This window comes from Solanum dulcamara, chromosome 8, assembly GCF_947179165.1.
Source record: "Solanum dulcamara chromosome 8, daSolDulc1.2, whole genome shotgun sequence".
NCBI lineage: Eukaryota > Viridiplantae > Streptophyta > Magnoliopsida > Solanales > Solanaceae > Solanum > Solanum dulcamara.
Window position 1 is genome coordinate 78,534,488 of NC_077244.1, and position 22,320 is coordinate 78,556,807.

The 22,320-nt window shown below is 27.3% G+C and overlaps 2 protein-coding genes across 2 annotated transcripts; one reads left to right on the forward strand and one right to left on the reverse strand.

Annotated features, from left to right (window-relative positions):
• The first annotated feature begins 6,956 nt into the window (after positions 1–6,956).
• Positions 6,957–9,324, forward strand: LOC129900854 (NAC domain-containing protein 21/22-like). The gene is made up of 3 exons (XM_055975933.1): positions 6,957–7,146; positions 7,725–7,990; positions 8,950–9,324. The coding sequence occupies exons 1-3, from the start codon at positions 6,972–6,974 to the stop codon at positions 9,322–9,324; spliced, it is 816 nt and encodes a 271-aa protein (XP_055831908.1). The 5' UTR covers positions 6,957–6,971.
• Positions 9,325–18,196: 8,872 nt separating this feature from the next.
• LOC129899418 (protein LIGHT-DEPENDENT SHORT HYPOCOTYLS 4-like) lies at positions 18,197–20,623 on the reverse strand. The gene is made up of 3 exons (XM_055974380.1): positions 20,087–20,623; positions 19,530–19,848; positions 18,197–18,473 (listed from the first exon to the last, which is right to left on the reverse strand). Exons 1-3 carry the CDS (start codon positions 20,333–20,335, stop codon positions 18,445–18,447), a joined length of 597 nt encoding a protein of 198 aa, XP_055830355.1. The 5' UTR covers positions 20,336–20,623; the 3' UTR covers positions 18,197–18,444.
• Between the last annotated feature and the right edge of the window lie 1,697 nt (positions 20,624–22,320).

The window sequence follows — 22,320 nt, forward strand, 5'->3', positions numbered from 1 at the left end:
TTTACATAAAAGGCAATAAAATCAAATCGTCCGCAAAAAGATGAAGTAATAGAGAATAAATTCCAGATTGAATATTTATGTGTAAAAATAAAAATCACTCATAAAAAAATATAAAATTATAATTATTTTACATAAAAGGCAATAAAATCAAATCTTCAGCAAAAAGACGAAGTAATAGAGAATCAATTCCAGATTGAAGAGTCATTATGGTGGTTATATTAAGGAGAGTATGTCATTTATGTTATAAAATTAAAGCAATAAGATAATAATATTAAAGATAAGAACAGTAGAAATATGAACCCTTATGCATTTATTTATAGTGTTATATAGAGGCCATACAAAAGGTTAGTCATAATTATGACATTAATCATTAATATAATGGAGGAGATAATTAGGGAAGCGTAAGGTTATAAGAATAATGATCATAAAGGTGGAGATCGTTATCTTCATAATGGAGGGAACTAATTGAGATAATTGGTGAGAGTAACTTCTTGGTGTAGTGGACATTCTCACTATAATATTTTATAACAATTTGGAAGTTATTATTTTTAGTTTATCATTTTTTTTATCAAGATCTAAATAAATTATTTTCTTCTATTCATTTTATAAATGACCAAGAGACCATAATTATTTGTTATATTGTATTTGGCCTCTATAGGAGAGTTGAAATTTTCACAGGATTTGGAAAAAAAAAAAAAGGTTAAAAGAGGTTCAATATTACGTCTATTATATATATAAAAAAATAATCAAATATAAAAAATGTAACTTTTCAATGGTTCGAATCCCTTGGCCTTCCCTTTTTCCCAAACAAGATAAAGGGCAGTCCGGTGCATTAAAGCTTTCGCTATGCGCAGGATCGGAGGAAGGGTCCAATGAGTCAAAGGGCGGACCTAGAGGTAATTTAGAGGTTCATCCGAATTGGCCTCTACGGCATAAAATTATATTTTTTATATAAGGTATTTTAAAGAATTTTATGTTTATAATTTTGAACCTCTTGAATAAAAGATTAGAGGTTGACTCAGTAATTGAGGAGTACAAAACTAACTTTGAGGTTCCATGTTCAAATCTCAAACACTATATTTTTTTTCCGCCACGACCCCTACCCACTGTCACAACTCATAACTTGTGATGGTTAATTCAAATTTGCGTCCCACGTGCATGCATTTAAAAGAGAAAAAAAAGTTATTAAGATATTTTTTTATTTTCAATGCTCGATTTGACTATTTTTTATTAGAATAAAAGAATCTACGTCTATTTCACCATATTCTTTAATAATAATTTATGATATATTAGTTATTCTATAATGATTTTGTCAATTCAAATCTTTATTTTTTGTTCCATTGTAGGCTACAGACGAAGAAGTATCAATCCGTTTTACAAGTTATGAAAAGTTGTCTTTGAAAGATTTGTTATGCTTATAGTATGAGTGGATTTTTGCAGTTTTTCAGCTGAAAATAATTGTGCCTTTATGCAAGTTATAAGTAGGTTAACTATAAATTTTCAGCAGAAATTTGTACGAGCAAAGTTTTTTTATATCCACAATGCACATTTTGAAACAGGAATGCTTTGTACATCACCCTCTATTTTGATATGTTTGGCTCTTCAGGCCAATGCGCTTAGTATTGAACGGATAATTTATAATTTTTTGAGGAAATATGGAGAGCATTCATGTTTACTTTTTGTTTATTCAAGTCGTGCTAAACTTTATTACTCCATTAGCCTTAATTTATGTATCATTTTTTGAATTTTGAAATTTAAACAAAGACTTTTTGAAAATTAGTATTAATAAGAAATCATGAAGAAGACAATCAGATAGAGATTTATGAATTGAAGTATCATATGTCTAAAAAACTGTTGGTGATATATATATGGTGGCATTAATCATTTTCCATTAACTTGGCTTGTTGAACTATACTGAATGGATTGATTAATCATCATTCTTTTTCAGAATATTATTACATGATTGTATGCTCCAAGTGACATCTGGAAATTAATTAATGGATGGTCCGAGCATTTCGATCACCATTTTGAAAAGACAGTTATTGTAGTAACTTTGAACAAATTGGGTGAGTCATGTTTTTACGGACTAATTTTATCACCATATATATATATATATATATATATATATATATATATATATCCATTCAGGCAATATTAATAATAATTTTCTATATGTATTTTATTTATTATACTCCATTTTAACTTATATCTACTGTCTAATAAACCTTTTATAATGGAACTTTTTGTTAGAAAAATAAAGGAAATAATTGAAGAAGAATATGTTTTTGAGGCATGAAGAATCACTATCCTTAAAGAGATATTATCAATATACATATTGAGAAAAATGCAAATAATTTTCATCAGGATACAATAAAATCCTTAAATATCCCTGTAGATTTTTCTAAGGCTACTTCAAGAAAGTCTTTATATTTATAGAACTTAAGAGATATGTTTTTGTAGACAATGAAGTTTTATTGATAAATCCGTATTAAATTTGAATTAAATCTTTAATTCATGATACATTGATCAAGTCAAATTATTAGTTAATAAAGTCGGATTAATATTTAAGTTTGAATTATATGACTTAAATAAAGTTCAAATTACATTTGTGTCAGTCCATTAAGTTGACAAGACAAGCCCAACTCATGCTCCCAAAGTCCTCTAAAATTATTTGAAGACCAAAATACCCCTAAAACCTAGCTCACATATATAAAGGGGTCTTCATAAGACCAAAAAAGACACACAAAAGTACATAGAGAATCCTTGCTCTTCAGTGGTGATCTGCAAGTCTCCGCATGCAAAGAAGTCTTCGTCTCAAGTGTTCCACATGCAAAGAAGTCTTCCTCTCAAGTGTTGAGTCCCAAGTATTTCATCAATTCAAAAACGAAGTAAAGTTCTTGAGTTTACCATCTCGAAGAGAAGAATCAAAGGATTATGTCTTTTTCGTTAAATTTCATAAAGATTGTAACCTTCACACAAATCATTCAAATATAAATATTATTGTTTATTGCTATTTTTCAAAAACAAAACTTAATCTCATACAATTTCTGTTCAATTTAAGACATCTATATATTACAAAATATTCAACCCTTTTACACTACGAGTGCATACAATTAAGCTGCTATAAGGGTATTTGCCTCATTTTTAGATAAGTAAGTTTATGGATAGTTGTAATTAATACCTTATTCTACACATGCATGGAATATATAAAGATCCACTTTGGAATTTTTGAGGGAGAAAAATTCCAAATTTAAAAAACATTAATTAGTACATTATACATATTTTTAAATTAATATAATAAAATTTAAAAATCTATTTTATTTTTTAAAAAAATTGTCAAATTTAAACAAATTAAAACGGATGGACTAATATTTTTGTCTCTTTAGGAAAATATTGTAACCTGAGCTCACGTACAAAAATCTCTTCTTGTAACTGAAATCATATTTAGTTATTCTAAAAGAATATGTAACTGAAATGTAATATATAAAATTAAACTTAAAAAGGAAAAAAAATATGATGGGAAATGTACATGAAGGATGAAGGGGAGTTGAAGGGTCCTAACCACAGATCTCGAATTCGAGTTTTGATTATGGAAAAAATACCTTTGAATGGACCATGCAATACGTGATTCGAATTTAGTCGGAGCTCCAATGCTAACTCCGGACATCGGATGAGGAAAAAAATATATGGACATAGCTACAATTTGACAAACAAAAACATAACCAAGAGCTATTGTTATATGATTTCCTGATAAATTAATTGTCATAATCATGTTACTTAAAATTAGAACGACCTTATGAAATAAAAGAAGTTGAAGTAGTCCCAACTCACAAACGATATGCAAAGAGTAGGATTAGAGCTAATCAAATAGTAAAATGAAATAAGCTGCGTTTTTAAAGTGCATGTGGGATATTTAATTGATTAGGTTGGCTAATTTTGATTCATGCCATATAAGAACCATTTTAAAAAAAAATTGCTCTTATCATGATTTTCCTATACCGATGATTCACTCTTATCATGGTTTTTCTATACCGATGATTCAAATGTTAGAAAAATTAACAATCTGAAAAAAATAATAATTAAAAAAAGCTTGAGGAAAGACGTTCTCACACCTCGAACCTTCTTTATTTTTGTTTTGGTATTGATCGCAATGTACTAATTAACATAAGAACATGAAGACAATATTGTGTGCGTCCCCATTATATCTATAATTATTAGGGATATCAGAAAAGGCAAAATTACAGTTACTTGGTATAATTTCTTTTTGGACGTTTATTAGAACTACTATATACTATATTATTTTCCAAGTGGCCATGATAGGGGATGCTTGAGTTGGCTGAGGGGACATGGTGTTCATGTGTGTAGTAAAAGCGGATTCATTATTTAGATGTTGAATTCATATAAGTTTAATATTGTTGATGTAGATATAAAAAAATTAAGTGTGAAAACTTACAAAAATCTCGAGATATATTAAATTTGAATTCATAATTTTAAGTAGAACAAATTTAATATTAAAAATTCTAAAACTCAAACATATCATATTAAAATTCTAAATTTGCGTCTTAAAATTTTCTCATAATAAACATGATCCCCCCCCCCCCCCCCCCCCGGGTCCCTTCTTTTTAATTTCCTGATCTCCATTTGGATTATTTTTTAAAAAGGTCATTCTGTAAGCTTAATATATAAACACAAATAATATTATTCTTCAATTAATAATGGATCAATAATTATTCTTTTTTTTTTAAAAAAAAAAGAGAGTCTCTTAACTAGCAGACGCCAGTTGTGATAGAGGACATAAAATTAAGATTGAATCATTTCTATAAGATGAATGAGACATTTGACATGATGAAGTGATTGTATGATTCTGTAAAGGAAAATAGCTGGATTAATTAGCTATTTTCCTATAATGCTTTAAATATATGAAAGAATTTAACCTTTATATATTGACGATATAATGAATATTTATATATTCAAATCACTTAAACTATAATTGAAAACTTTTTTTTTTCTAAAAAAGAAAAGGAAAAAAAAAGTCAAAAGAAAAAAGAATATAATATTATTTAATATTAGCATTATGAATTATAACTTGTCAACTTTCCTCAATAACAAATCGTTTTAACGCTCCAATGAGACAATTTTGTCGATCGGATCAAACTCTTTATTCAGATCAATCTCCATGTTCTGGTTCGCCATATATTAGCATTTGATTCAAATTTGTTAATTAATAAACTATACTGAAAGTAGTAGCTGGAAATAGATAAATGTTCGATTTTATCATGCAAGTATGAATGACCATGAGGATAACTAAGAAACAGTAATTAAGTTCAATTACTAAGAAATTATAGCAATTATGAAGATTATTACTACAATGTAACGACGATGAGATCACAATACTAATTGCATTAATACAAATTAACAGAATAGTTTTATTTTATTTTTACGATTACAATTTCCGTATTCGTATATAAAATTCTATTGCTGTCGAATCTGCTGTCAATAATTTTAGTAGTAAGTAATTATTAACCGTTGTATTTCATGAGTGTATTGCTGAGGAAAAACGAATGAAAGAAAATTATTTCATTTTTTTTTATAAGTGAAATTAATATTAGCATTATTTGGTAATCTAAAATAAATGATAAACCTTTTTAAAAACTTTGCAAACTTATTTATATTTTTAAAAAATGAAGTTGTTTACACACTTCTAAAAAAAATTACCTTTTAAGAAACTTTACAAATTTGTTTACCTATTAAAAGTTTGCTTTTTAAAAAATTTCACAAACATGTTTACACGCCTCTGAAAAATTCATAAATTGCAACAGCAATAAAAATAGAATCATTTATTTAATAATTATTCCCCCCAAAAAAATATCCATCAATTACTAGTCTAGATAGAAAGTTCTTTTTTCCTTTCCAATAATTATTGGGCCAATCTATATTTCCACCGTGTTTGGAGTTACGTGGCTGCCATATATTATATACTACGATCATTAATTTCTCCAAGCAAGAAATTCTAAAATATTAATAATAATTTCAGAAGTGCACGGAACACTTGCAATGTTTTTGGATATCAAAGTGACAAACCTATTGGATCACGTAAAAAATAATTATATATCTGAGTTAAAAGTAGTACATTTTGAATGTTCTTTCCTACGCAAATAATAATTTTTTATTCAACTTGAGCCAATTAAATTTCTCCACATCCCATATAAACTGAAGCTTCATAGGAGTATTGTGGCTTTTTCATTGAACACCGCGCGGGGCAATTCTCCTACTTTTATATTTATATGTGTCAAATAAATTAAAAGAAACAAAAAAATATATATCGGGTTCGTGATTGCATGGACTCATGTATCTAATGAGTTTAGATATCCCAAACTAACCAACATAAATAATCATGATTTGAAATTATAGACCGTTGTCAAGTGATTAGGAAGTTAATAATATTGTTTATTTTTTAAAAAAAGTGCTAATTTTTAAAAAATAATGTACTTGGAGTTTTTGAAAGAAAATAAGTATTTCTCGAGAACAATAAAAATTATTTTTTCAGAGGCTAAAATAAATAACTTTTTGAAAAATATTTTTGAAAAAACTTGGTCTAACAATATCTCCTGTTCAAAAGTTCTTCTAAAATTTATTGATCAAACAAAAATTATTTCACATCAAAAATATTTTTTTTTTAAAGTTATTTTAAAAAATAAGCTGATTTTAGAAGCTTGAGTAAATGTATTATTATTATAGTAATAATTAACATTCGGTTATTATTATTCACTTCAAAGCCACCAAATAGAACATTTCATGTGACTTTGGTTTTTTCATGAAAGTTCCAACAATAACAACACTCCTTCTCTGGTTATAAATAACCTCATTTGTCCCTTTGAATTGATAAATTATCAAACAAAGAATTAAATACTATTTATAATCTCCTCTTCTTTTTCTCCAAATTAAACACACACACACACACCAAAAAAAAAATGGATTTAAGAGAAATTGGAGCTACACTTCCCCCTGGATTTAGATTTTGTCCTAGTGATGAAGAGTTAATTTGTCATTATCTCTACAAAAAAATTGCTAATGAAGAGGGATTAGTTCTTAATTGTAATTTAGTGGAAATTGATCTTCACACTTGTGAGCCATGGCAGCTTCCTGGTATGTTTATTTATTTACTCTTCTTATTAGTTTTCCAAGCAATTACTTAAATGTATTCTATTTCTACCAGATTACAAGTAATACTATGTATTAGGGGCGGTAAAATTAAAATTGAAGAATTTTCAAATATAAAAACGGATCAATTATTTTCTAAACAAATCATTTTTTTTAAGAATGACTGGCATGTAAAATAGAATAAAGGGGGTAGTTAGTTTTTTTTATACAAAAAAAAGGCACATTAAAAAGAGCATATGCAAAATAATAAGTTAAGCTTGAAAATTTTGCAGCAAGAAATAAATTAAAGAAGAATATATGGTTCAGAATTGTTTTCAATTATATTCTTATTTTAAATTACTATTTTATTTTATTAGCGCTCGATTTTCAAGAAATATCTGATAAATATGGGTACCTTAGTAAATTACACATTGTATTATTAACTATTTTTAATGAGTATGAAATGAGCTAAAATAATACTTATTTTGAGACTGATATATTGGAGTTGTGTTTAAATTTATCTTACTTTTTATGATTTGTTCTAATTGTATCTTATTTTGATGAATTTTTTTAAAATTAATTAGAGGTGGCAAAGCTCAACTCTACTGAATGGTACTTCTTCAGCTTCAGAGATCGAAAGTACGCTACTGGCTTTCGGGCGAATCGGGCCACAATTTCGGGTTATTGGAAAGCTACGGGCAAGGATCGAACAGTACTCGATCCTCGGACTCATAATGTCGTAGCGATGAGAAAAACTTTAGTCTTTTACAAGAATAGAGCTCCTAATGGCATTAAAACTGACTGGATCATGCATGAATTTCGACTCGAAAATCCCCATATACCTCCTAAGGTAAGAATTTAAGTTATATATACATATAATATAAAGATTTTCTTATATTGTCAATGAGTTTTAATTTGTGATAGTAAATTAGTTATCATTTTTATCAAATTACATAATACTAATTAATGATTATTGACAAATTACTTATAATTACCTAATGATTAGTTATCATTTTTATCAAATTACATAATACTAATTAATGATTATTGACAAATTACTTATAATTACCTAATGAATAACATGATTATGTAAATACTCTTCTATTCAACACTTTCCTCTCTTCCTTTTTAGTTCTCACAACAATACATTTGATTGCACTTTCCTTAGAGGGATCTTGTTTTGTTTCTTTCATCTATTTTATTGTGATCACGAGAGAAGTTAAATTTGTCGAAAAGGTCGTGAAACGAGTACTCATTGGTTAAAATTGGAAGAGATTTTGACACGTTAAAATTTTGTGATTTTGAAATACGCATAAAGTGCTTGAAGGTTGAAAAATTCAACAAGTTTTGCATATTTTTTCCAATTTTAATATATATTTTGAGATGTGTAAAATGTTTAAATCTTGAAAATAAGGCCGTCGAAAGAAGCTTCTTGAAAAAATCCATATTATAGAACAAGACATAAAATGATAAGTAACAGATACAAATTAGTTAAAATTTGAAGAGACTTTTTTTCACAATTAGAATAGATTTTGAAATATGTATAAAGTGTTCGTCGATTGAATACAAACGAGCTTGCATATTTTTCACATGTCAAATTACTTAAAAGTTAAATTTTTTAAAATTTTTTAGAGAAATTTCTTAAAAACCTCTTAATTCAAAACAAGACAAGAAAAATGAGTAAAATTAAGAAAATAATGCCCGCTTTTTTAAAAATTATTTTTAGCTACTATGTGTAAGTTCATTTTGTTTTAGAACAATGCCTAGAAAATGTTGTTTAACTTTTTTGTTTTGGTGATAATTGAACAGGAAGATTGGGTATTATGTCGAGTGTTTCACAAAGTTAAAGGTGAGAACAACAACAATTTTACAAACAAATTTATCCAACAAAACATGAAGTGTGAGGCAATTGTCACTTGTTCAAATTCATTGCATTGTGACATTAGTTACCAAAATCCACCCCATCAAATTAGCCAAAACTCAAACACAATGCATCATCAATTGTTTGATTTATTAGTAAAAGACCAACATGAAAAGATTTGTTTGTCCCAATGTGGCCAAGAGGATGATCAGTATAAGTTGCTCGATATGGATTTTGAAGAATCATATGTTCAAGATGAAGGAATTCATTCTAGCCTCGAAGACATAAGATTTGATGATGAAAATATCGCGATTTTTATTTGAATTGTTGTTATGATTGATAGTAATACTTAATCAGTAATTATCTACTATGTTGAATTTGTGAAGATTCTTTCTAGTGTTTATTTATGAATTGAGAATCGTACAAGTTTGACTGAATTTTCTCTTTCTTTGATGAGATTAATTCTAGGCATATCGATGGTTCATAATATTTGTATTTAGTTTGAGTTTGATGTAAACTGGCAATAGTAACATTCTTTTCCTAAATTCCTACAAACATAAAGTACAAATTCTATCATTGTTTGTCCAATATTTAAGCCATTTACTTTTTCTTAGGCATTAAAAGACGGGTCATTTGCACTTTTACCCCAATTTTGTGCCGCTTTTTAATTTATGTCCCCCATAACAAAAAATAATAATTTGCAAGACATAAATAAATATTTTGTATCATAATATTTCATAAGTTGTATTTGGACATGACTTCAAGTTATGGCACTAGGTATAAATTCAACTGCTAAAGGAAAAAAGATAAAGATCAATTCATTTGAACGATAAAAATTAAAAATCAGCTTATTTAAAGAAAAATGTACAATTTAATGTTAACACTTAACAGACATTTTAACATCAGTCTTTTAATTTGGGCCTTTCCCCCCAAAGCCCAAAATTATTTAGAGAAAATGACCTATTTAGAAATGGGAAACTTACATAAATATACAATATTAAGAAAATATTTATCATCTATAGCAATAAAAAAAAATTCATTGAACACTTATAATATATTTATAATACAGTTTTAATACATATTGCAGAGAACTATTTATAAAACATATATAATACAAGTTTTATAGATAGATAATACATTTATCACATACTTTAATAGATTTATAATACATTATGTCAATTTCTTACTACACAAACATAATATATATTTTAAAACACTTATAATACATTTATATTGTATGCATAATTCACTTTTAATACAAGTGTAGATTTATCATAATATTGTTATTTATTGCTATAAATTATAATAAATAAAAAATATCGCTAAAATCAGTAATTAATTTTGAAAAAGAACTCAATTAAGTAATTTTTCCTTTAGAAATTTTTGAAATTAATCTTTTTCTAGTGCTTATGCTTTGAGGCCTTTTTTTATTGTGCAAATTTTATAAAAGAAAAATTTTCAAAACAACAATATTTTAGTATTTAATAGGATTTTCTAGCTACATTTTAATATTTATTGAAAATGGCAATAATTTGATTTGCTATTTAGACATTTTTTATATATTTTTTTGTTTTTTATTTAATAGAATATAAGTAATTAAAAATATTGGAGAAAATTATGGGAAAGTATCTTTCAAATATGATAAATGCTAATTACATTACTTATTAGGAGATCCAAATAGGCGAATTCAATTATCAGTTTTCTCTCTTCTTCCATTAAGGAGCTTCAATATTCTTCCTCGTCCTCCATTAACAATCTTCAATTCTTGTGTAAATTCAATTTGTTTATTAAAGTTTGTGGCTACAAATATGAGATCGATCCGGATAACACAATAAGTATGCTTATACAAAATGAATATAACCCGAGAAATGATACATAAAATAAAAAGATGGTCTGATGATAAAAAAATTTGACCATAGTTCAGAAAAATACAAAAATGAAATGAAATACAAAGTAGGTTGAATGAAATATAGATCTACTAGCCTATAAATATTCAGAAAGGATACAAAAAATGCAATGAAATATAAATCAAATAGAATGAAATACAGATCTACTTTCTATAAATATTCAGAAAGGATACAAAAATGCAATGAAATACAAATCATGTATAATGAAATACAGATTTACTTGCCTATAAATATTCAGAAAGGATACAAAAATTCAATGAAATACAATTTGCATGAAAAATATACAATACTAAATGATAAATACAAAATAAATGATAGATAAATGATATCATTTTTGTTTAAACTATAAATATATTTAAAGGATACAATTACTCTTAACAAAAATATAGATTTTAAAGACATCAAATTACTATAACTAATTAAATGACATACATTAGGGTTGAATATATTCTAATAATGTAGATAAAATTTCAAATATAAGTGGCATACATCTGGATTGAATACATACTAATATGAATACAACTATAATAAGCCTATATATTGGAATGAATAATGTTTGTTAAAGGATATAATAATTCTAAAATATACAGATATAATGATAATAATAATGAATACAAATATTATTAAGAAAATACTAAATATAAAAAGAGATTTAGTAGGATGCAAATAATGAGAAATGATATAAATGACAAGTCAATAAAAATCTACCAAGATATATAATGAATATTTTGTTACCTAAATCAGTGGAATTATATTGGGGAGAGATTTTGGGAATTTTGAAGAAAAAAAATAGAGAAGAAGGAAGAGAGATAACTAGGAATTGAAAAAAAAATAGAGAAAGAATAGGAAATGGGGGAAAGAAACGTGACCATTAAGAGAGTGGGTCACTTTACAATTAATATCTTTTAATTTCTCTAAAATGTGGGCATAACAAGTTGAGAATAATTAGGAACTAAATTGGGATACTAGTAATTTGCTATATAACTATAATATAGCTATTATTGATAATTTTTTTAAATTATAGTCCTTTTCACTAAATAAGTTGAGAATTTTGACTAACTAACTATTTTTTCCTTTTATGGATAGCAAAGAGATTTAACTACAAGTTACAAAGCCTTCCTGCTGTGAATTTAATAGATACGGATTCTATAGGTTTAACTACTAGTTACTTTTAGACTTATATTAGATATAAAATATATTTCAAAATAAATTAAGATGCATGTAATACAATCACCTTCTTTTGACCCCATAAATCTATATTCTAAGTTCGGTTTTGCAACTAATAAAAATCAATTCAATGCATTATCTCAATAACAGTAACTGTGTGTACTCTTTTGGAGAATTTACACAAATAGGAGGGTGCTAACGGATAACTTGAGATATCAAGATGAGCATGAGCTAGATTGTGATGATTTACTTCATGAACAACATCTCTAATTCAAGTCCATAATGGTCAAATTGAGCCAATAAAAAGAAAGAATAAAAAATGCATATAATATGAAACCAATATGAAGCTTTGTTGCAAACTTCATATTCTTTTTATGTGAAAGAAAAGTGAGATATTTAATTTATAAGTAAGATAAAGAGTAAAAAATAATAAAATAATTTGATGCACGGAATATTCTGTATTTTTTCCACACCTGTAATGAGTGTATTAAGGTAGGCAACCTAAATCCACTAGGAGAAAATTTCACGACAAACCCATGACCTAGATCATAGACAAATAACTTTACTGTTATTTTAATTTTCTATAAACTTTCTAAATAAATTGTTCAAACATGATTTTAAATATGATAATAATACTTTAATACATGAGTTGAGTTATTGCATATGAAATAGTAGGTTGAAATGATCAGACACAGTAAATTTTACAAGCAAAGCATGTAGTACTACAGTATATATATATGACAGTGGCAACTGGCAAGCAACAACACACACGACATAACCAACATCGTAAGTTATTAATTATTACTGACATTATTTAACTTTTCTATAAATCATTTTTATTAAGAATAAAAATAAATAAATTAAAGTTTAATTATTTATTATTGTAGAAAGGTGATAGACAAACTAAAACGTAAAATGTGCCAAAAAAATAAAAGTATTTGTTTTCACAATTATAATTAATCAACCTATATTGTCACTTAATTTTATCATTAACAATTTCAGATTTATATTATTTAATGTAAATAGTGAGTGGTAGGAACATTTTCGTTATATGTTGTGCCAACATTTTTTTTATATAATTTGTATCAGATAACTAATTTTACATGTTATCTTTATGTCATATTCAATTTTTTCAAAGTATGTAATTTTCAGTCAGTGTTGGAAAACTTTAGGTATACAATTCAATTACAATAAAACCTCAATAAAGTAATAATCTCGCTAGATGAATATTTTTCTCCGATTTTGACTTGAGCCAGTTATATTAAAGTAATATTCCCGCTAAATGCATTAGATAATAATTAAAAATAAAGTATTTAAAGGTCCAGAAAAAATATAAAGTAATAATTATTAAAATACATCAAAAATTTATATATATTTAACCAGTCAATAATACTAGATCAATAAGTATTTCTTTTTAAAATATGATTCTATAGTTGGATTCTCTTGCTTATGCTCACATATTGCGTTTCCTATTTTATTGGTTAAAGATGATTTTTGCACGCCTTTCAAATGATGAGAAAATATTTTACTTGGATTATGATTTTTTAAACATCTAGCTTTGTCATTTTATAGTTAACATAAAATCTCTTTATATTCTATATACATGAATACAATTGGAAACAATAAACTTCACGAAATTCGTTTAGCTTTTCTAGATTTAAATAATAAATATGCAAAGACTACACTTTTTAGTTTCCTAGATTTAAACTTTTGAAATTCTTAATTCAAATATTTTTTTTCTTTCTTATGGCACATACTGCAAAATACTCTCTAAAATAATAAATATTTATTTATCGATAAATAAATATTTTATGCATTTATCAATAAATTAATAATCTCGATAAATGAATATTTTTCCAGTCCCAAGTATATGTATTTATAGATGTTTTACTGTATGTGTTCCTACTAAGACATGAATTCACAACACTGCAATTCAACTTGTAATTTTAGATCTAAAGTTGAATTTCATTCAAATCAGATATATAAGTTAAAAGTCGCAATTTCATAAGCTAAACATCATATTAATATACTTGAAATTTGAAGCTTTAATTTCACATATTCAAAGTTGAATGTGAAGCGACTAAACATTAAATATTTTGTAACTTTTAACTTTCTTATATATTAATCCTAGAAAAATAAAATAAAAAATAGAAAAATCCCTAAAATATTAGCACCCGTCAAAGTGGAAAGGAGGAGCCCACGAATCTGAGTCCCCTTTTGGGTTGACAACTAACAGTGGGCTTTTCTTAGCTTTCTGATGTGGACCGGATAATGACCCGTTTTGTACGGTTCAATACCGAGGATAGCCGAGGAGGTAATAATAGCTTGCCACGTGTAGTGGGATTCTCATACGGAATTTCAAAAAATAAAAATATCGTGCTTGATAAAGTAATTAAATTTGAAATCTCAAGTTTAAATTTGTAATCCCCTTCACCAATAAGTCAATCTCTAATCTTATGTTTACAAGATTCAAAATATCTCTTTATATACAAAAAAGATATAAAGTGTAATTTATTATCGAGGGAGACGGGTGAACTCCCTCGTTACCCACTAGATCCGTCCCTGGCCACGCGTGCCTCTTTCATTTAAAGTGGTTGATTTACACAAATATCTTTTTTTTTCTTTCTATTTTCTCAATCTTTTAAAAAGATATTAGATCATCATTTTATGTTTGCACTAATTTATAAAATTTAAGATCATTATCATTATTTTCACAAAAGATTTTTCAAGTTGCTAATATATTTAAATTGTAATATGAAAAGTTCATAAATTGTAAGACAGATAATTTTTTTTATATCTACTAAACAATTCCCCACTTTAAAAAGAATGTACAAGTAATCAAAAGTTACATTTAACTGCACAATTTATATTTCCAAATTAGTTATTCTTAATTTTTTATCCTTATCAATTAAGAATATGTTTAACGGATCATAATTCATAAATTCTTTAAAAATTAGAAACATAATTTATGAAATATTAGAATGTAGAAATATAAAATCATGTCTCGCCAACAAATTATTTACACAAAATAGGGACAAAATTGGAAATGATCCAGAAATTTATGTTTAAAGTAGCATGAATGATGAATTGGATTGGGTGAAGAAAAATCCAAAAAAGGAAGGGCCCATTACTCAATAGAAATCGGGTACGGATTTACTGTACCCGACACGAATGGTAGGCATGCACGTGGAATCATATAAGGTAGACCCTAGCCTTTTTTTTTTGTCAAATGGAACGTCCCATCTGAGTTGACCGCTAAATGCTCCATTTTAGGAACCCCCCCCCCCCCAACTTTATCTCGGACAAAATTTAGGCACGATACTATTACTACAAGTTATGCAAAAATTATTTTTAATTTTTAATTAGAGATTTTAATTTTAAATTATGAGTATAACTTTTTTAATTTTTTGGGGAGTATTACCCCCGATGCATCCTATCAGAAGTGAATTTAGAGTAGTCAAATTCCAATAATACAAATTCTGAACATTGGATAATGTGTTATGATAACTTATATGCAGGGGTGTGCAAAAATCAAATCGATCGATAAATAGAATTGAAAAAGTTGTTATTGATTTATTGCTATTGGATATTGGATTAACTGTTATTTAAGGATTTTATAAAAAAATTATTGGATTATCGATTTGGTATTTTTTTTGAATATTAAGTTATTGAATAAATCGATAACCCATTAACATTATAATAATTTAATTATTATTTTAATTTTTACTTATACATAAATATCAAAGTATCAAATAAAAAATATTAATATAATCACTATATCAGACTATGTAGCATATGCAGATCACACTACTTCACAGTTCAAACTATATTTACACATTAGACTTTAGTATTATTTTAGGTTCACAACGTCAAAATCTAAAAAAATTAAAAATGGCAGCGGCTACGATTTTTAACGACAATGGCAAGGGTTAGACGATGGCTAAGGCTGTGAGTTATGAGTATTCACAACAAAAACGTCTGATTTGCTTATTTTGTTGTATGTCTGTATCCCGTCAAATTGTTGGAGAAATCATATATTTGTTTTGAAAGTATTTTCTTATCGATTAAATCTCAAAATTGAAACGTTAAAGACCAAAGACCGATAAATCAAAAATCAATAACAAATATCTTATTGATTTGATTATTAGTTTAGCATATTTAAAAAACAAAAATTAAATCAATAATACTTAAAATTGAATCGAACCGAGCAATACATACTCTTATATATATATAAGAGAGAAAGAGAGAGAGTGAGAGGAGTGTGTTTTATCCCTTTACAAACTTATTTAAATTTTATGACTTTTCTAGAAGAAAGTTTCATTTCCACACACAAAATTTGAAAAGACACTTTTTCTATTCCATTTCTTCCTTAATATACATTAAAACATCCAAAAATGTTGAAACTACTCAGTGAGGTGTCCAAATCTTTCATATCGTGGTTTACACCATTTTAAACCAAACAACAAATTCATGATCGATGAATCAAAATGCCTGATAAAAATTATTCATGCATTACTAATTTATGTATTAGTTGAACATGTAACGTAACTTATAGATGCATCAATTTATAGGTGTAAAACTAGCTCTAACTTGCTTCCCAACCAAACAATCCCTTAATAATATTTCATTCATTTTAATTTGCTTGTCTTATTTTTTTTTCTAATCCATTTAAAAATTAAGGATGTTTCTTTCCATTTTTAGCAAGTTTTTTTATTTCAACTTTTCCTATAGCATTTTTAAAATTACAAGATTAATAAATGACATTTTGATACATTTTAGATATCTTTAATTTAATATAAAAAGATTCAAAAAAAAATCTTTATTTTCTTAAACTAACTATGTACTAATTCAAAAATAAGGTAAATAATTAATTAAAAATCAAAAATCATATGTAGAAACAGTTGTAAAAATTTACAGTAAATGCGATTGATTATCTACCGCTAGTGACAAAACAGTTGCAAAAATTTACTCATTGAATAAAAAAATCATATGTAGAAACAGTAGCAAAAATTTACTCATTATTGAAAATAGTTGAATTGTTCAAAGTTCGAGAAATATTTGATTTTTTTTCCATGTTTACCCTTTGCATTAATAAAGTTTTGCTATTTTCTAATAGTTAGACTACACTACTTACAAAGTTATACTCCATAGTTATGATTTTATATTTAATCATCTTTATTGTGCTGATTTAAACAAAAGGATAATAGAGAAAAATACGGTTCAAATTTTACCCTTGAATACTTTTCATTATCTTAGAAATTCAGTTAATATGAAATAGAGGGAGTACACTATATATAGGTGCAAAATTTATGGTTTTGTATTTATGTGTATTCTCTATCTCCAATATGTTCTTCTATCTATTTTTAAATTTTAATGAGGAGCAGCTTTATTATGTTAGATAAAAAATCGTACTATGGTACAAATTTCAAAATAATGGATTGCCAAATTTGTTTTAGATTATGCATTGCCAAATTTATCAAGACATCTTTACTGTAACGTAATTTCCAGTTTTTTCACAATATTGGTAGGGATATAACATTAAAAGATAAGTTTATATAAGTTTTGTATACACGAGAGATAGCTTTAGAAGCTTGATTATAGGTTCATGTGAATTTAAATTATTATTTCTTAAATTTTATATATTAATTACTTCCTCCGTTTCATTTTAGTTGTTATAATAAGATTTTGTACAATCCTTAAGAAAACATTAATTAAGAGTATTATTTGATTAATATACCATTTATTAATTCTTTAATCTTTATCAATTTACGTGACCCTTAATTCTAGAATAATTAATACTAAGGGTAAAGTTGAAAAAATATAATTAAGCCTCTCTTGATTGTTTAAATTGACAATTATTTTTAGTAGATACGACAACTAATATGAGACAGACGGAGTATCATTTTAGTTAAAAAAAAATTATTTTGGACGTTCAAGATTAAACGTTGATAATTCTTTTTAACTATACATCTAAAATTAAAGATATAATTCTTTTAATATTGCTCAATTCTTTTTTTAATATAAAAATCTAACAAATATAATTTAGTAAACTATATCTTGTATTTATTACTTTTACTAACGTAAAAAGTTAAAAGAAACATTCAAAATGGGATGGGAGAAATTTATTTAATATCAATAAATATTGATAGAGCACCAAGTTGTTACTTTATTAGTAATTAAGTAGTTGAACTTGCATGCACTCCTGCTTAATTAATTGGGACTAAACCATAAATAGGACAAAGTGAAAAGACCAATAGCAAGTTGAGCTATATATATATATATATATATATGACTATTTAATTTGTTAGAATTTCTTGATTTCGTCACTGAATAATTTTGGGCGCGATCTGAAGGTAGATGTTGATCGAGTCATAGCTCAAATGGTAGTGCAGCTTTACCTTTTAGAAGATGAAGAAAAACAAACATAACCAAATGATAGTGAGCTGAATATATGTAAAATATACCGAGAGAACAAAAAACAATTAAGTGCAATATAGGTATTATATAGTACTTATTTGGAATTATGATCATGACAAGTAGTAATACCTTTAGCAGAGCAATTGTCAAAACATATGTTTAGCATCACATTCAAGTAACTAATGAAGGCATAAGAAAGATTTCCGATTCACCGCTTAGACCTAAAAACAATCCACTAAAGGCCTTTCAGTTCTGATGTGGGGTATTTTCTTTTCTTGGATCTTATCTATGCCCTCTTGGTCTATATGGGATATCTCATTTTCCGTTTTTCTTTTTTTCATCTTCCTAATTCCTCATATAAGCTTCATGCCATTCTGATTAAGGTAAAGGAAGAATGACTAAGGTAAGGGGGAAGACCATCGATATTTCAATCTAATAAATATCAACATAGAATATACAGTAACAACTCTTATAGCTAGCTAGTCCATTTTTCCAAGATGTGACATGATTTGTCTTTATTGTCCAGCTTGTGAGTGTAATCTAAGATTAGCTAGAAAAAATAAAGTAAAAAGGGAGTTGAATACACACATTAAGAAAAGAGGAAGTTGAATACACTTCCAAATAGTTATGCAACTTTTGCATGTTTAATATCCTTAACTATAACATTAATTGTGTACCAATTTTATTAACCTCTTAGTAAGATGACAGACCTAGAAATCACTTAAATATATAGATTTATAATTCATCTTTAAAATCAATATTCAAGATGCTTATTATAATTTGCATAAGCTATATATTATTAAGCTCTTGTTTGACTATTATTATATAAAAGTTTATTAATAATTTAAATTTAAGGCCTAAGTTTGATTTTGAGTTCAAGCCACTAATTTAGTTGAGCAGCCTTATCACTGACTACAGTAACTAACACTGTTGTCTCTCAATGGCAAAAGATAATACCAAAGTCTATGGTTTGGATATAAATATTCTTAATGAAATACTGGTAATTAATTAAAAGGAACAATAACGTTTAGCTTCACCTGAAAGTGGCGGCGATGACAGTGGCAGTGGCAGTTGTACCGAAGTGGACAACTGTTGCGATGGTGGTGGTGGTGGAGGACGTTTCCGTTTTTTCTTCTTCTCGTAACTAACTCCCCTTGCTTTAGACTGCAAATCACGAACTTCACGAAGATAAAGCCTAACAGCACGAGCACCAAAAGGGTTCGTTTCAGGCATTCCTCCATTTTCTTCATACGCCGCTCTAAGTCGTCCTACCAGTGCGTCTAGGCTTCCCCAAGCTTGTTTTAGCGGACACAGGCACGGTGCTGGTGGATTCGGATGCCCATAAAACGGACACATCTGGAAAAAAAATTGACTTAAACTCTCAAAATTTGAACCGTGCCACATAAATTGAGCTAGGAAGCACCAAATACAAATTCATCATAGGCGTATTTAGGATTTGAAGTTTATGAGTTTTTCAGATTAGATTCATATACAATAACATTTGAGTTCATATTCAAATATTTTGAGTTTATTTTAATTCATTTACGAAATTTGAGTAAAAAATTACTGGATTCTCGAGAATATATATTCCTACCAGTAAGTGAACTTTAGTCTTTCCGAATTGATCAAGGTAACGAAGGAATTCAAGGACGTGAGCACCACTGCATCTAGAAAGCGTGAGGGGAGGCCTGTGGTTTGTCAGGTACTGACCAAACGTGTTCCAGTCCCGTCGCTTCTGATTTTCGTATCTGCTACTTGAGCTAGATGCCGGTGCAGAAGTAGATGAAGAAGAAGCAGAAATAATCTCGATCTTGCTTTCCTTGTGAAGATGATTCGAAGCCATAAAAAACGTTAATTTATAGGATCGATCTTTGTCTTCCTGGTTCTAGATAGGTCGCTTTATTAATTTTGTTACTGTTCATCATCACAGTAACAAAATCTTATTATTTCCGGAAGAAATATTCTTTGTTTGAACAATACTAGAAAATTTTGGAAGAGTACTGGTATAGCTTTGCTTGTATTTCTAAAAACGATCAAAAATTGGTAAGTTTTTTTTCGCTAAAATTGGGGAAGCAAAATATTTTTGGTTTAAATTGGGTAGAGAAAGAGAGAACAGAAGGGGAAGACTACTGTTTGTTTAGGTTTTATATGGAAATGAAAAATGAAATGGAGTGAAAATAACGTGATATAAAGAGGAAGTAGGGCATGCTGTTTTCTTCATTGCTAAGTACCGAAATGCCCCTTGCTACACGTGAGAAATTAAATAATTAATTATTCTAACGAGTAACTATTACTCCTATATATATTTATAGAAGCTTGAGATTTTTGGATAGACTTTTTTGTGTGTGTTTAATTACCTTACTGAAAAAATCTATGGAATTAACTAATTTAGGTTTACACACTTTAAATAAAAAGGGGTGTGTATTAGGATTAAGTCTTGTGGTAAGATGAATAAAATTGTTTATTACTAATAAAAAGATTTTTGTTCGAGTTTTGAAATGAAAAAAGATCTAGTAGGGAGTCATGTTTTTTCTTTTTATTAATGAGGCTTACGATTAAACATTGTGGTAAGATGAATAAAATTGTTTATTACTAATAAAAAGATTTTTGTTCAAGTTTGGGAATGAAAAAAAATCTAGCAGGGGGTCATGTTTTTTCCTTTATTAATGAGGTTTACGCGCGGGGTTGGAATTGAAAAAGTAATTGAATCGAAGAATCGGATTCACTCTAATTAAACATTGTGGTAAGATGAATAAAATCGTTTATTATAACTAATAAAAAGATTTTAGTTTGAGTTTTGGAATGAAAAAAAAAATCTAGTAAGGAGTCTTTGTTTTTTCCTTTGTTAATGAGGCTTATGCATGCAACATAAATTTGGATTAATCGAATATCGAATGAAAAAAAGTGTTCTTTGTAGGAGAGGAGCCAGGTAAGGCTGAGGGAAGCCATCTGAACGCTCTTCAGCGAATAATTATATTATTTATATTAATAGATGTTGAATTTTCTTTGACTTCGTGTATTTACTTGTTAATATTTTGAGCCTTCTAAGTGAAAATCATGGTTTCGCCGTTAATTCTATATATGGATACGTTCTTTATTGCCAAGTTTCAAAACTACATTTTTTGATTAAGAGGGAAGGGACCTAAACCATCCCACAATTGAGTGCCAAATATCCCGGTAAAATTCCTTTATATTGAATTAAAAGTCTCGGGTTCAAATTTTTGAATTAAAAAATGACTTAACAGAAAATGTTCATACGCACCCATTCATTGGACTTATCAAGCATGAATCCTATTTGATTATTAGATGGTAAATTTTAAATATCAAATGGCTTAATTAAAATTTTTTTAAAATGATATTTTTCTTTTAATTTATATCTTAAATAACATGAGAATCTTTCGAAAATACAGTGAAGTTGTTTGTGAAATTATTTTAATAAAATTTATACTGTTTGAGACCGATAGTTTTTGCAAATTGCTTAATTTTCTGTGGTCCAAAGTAAAGACCAAACCACATGTTTAATTTGGTATCTAATTTGTACATTTTTTATATCAATATGATTAAAAGATGCTTCTTAAAATATAAATCAAACTTCATATTATTTGACTTTAAAAAAAAAAAACGACAATTAAAAAAAATGAAGGAAATATATGTTTATGTGGAGAAAAAGCATTCTCTTTCTTTTCAGAATAAAGTCTAATTAGCTAGAAAGAGAGGATGGAGTATGAGCCCGTTTGGATTAACCAACTTAAAGCCCTTTTTTAGTTTTTGGACGTGTTTGTCTAATGCTAACTTTAAGCCATAAAGTTCTTAAAGTCAGTCAAAAAT

Excerpts from the sequence above, each read along its gene's own strand:
- LOC129899418 (XM_055974380.1), bottom strand. The coding sequence starts at position 20,335 with ATGGCTTCGAATCATCTTCACAAGGAAAGCAAGATCGAGATTATTTCT. Across the intron at positions 19,849-20,086 it reads AGACTAAAGTTCACTTACTG|ATGTGTCCGTTTTATGGGCA; the intron begins GTAGGAATATAT and ends TTTTTTTTCCAG. Across the intron at positions 18,474-19,529 it reads GTCATCGCCGCCACTTTCAG|GTAAAGCTGCACTACCATTT; the intron begins GTGAAGCTAAAC and ends ATCTTCTAAAAG.
- LOC129900854 (XM_055975933.1), top strand. The coding sequence starts at position 6,972 with ATGGATTTAAGAGAAATTGGAGCTACACTTCCCCCTGGATTTAGATTT. Across the intron at positions 7,147-7,724 it reads TGAGCCATGGCAGCTTCCTG|AGGTGGCAAAGCTCAACTCT; the intron begins GTATGTTTATTT and ends AAAATTAATTAG. Across the intron at positions 7,991-8,949 it reads ATCCCCATATACCTCCTAAG|GAAGATTGGGTATTATGTCG; the intron begins GTAAGAATTTAA and ends ATAATTGAACAG.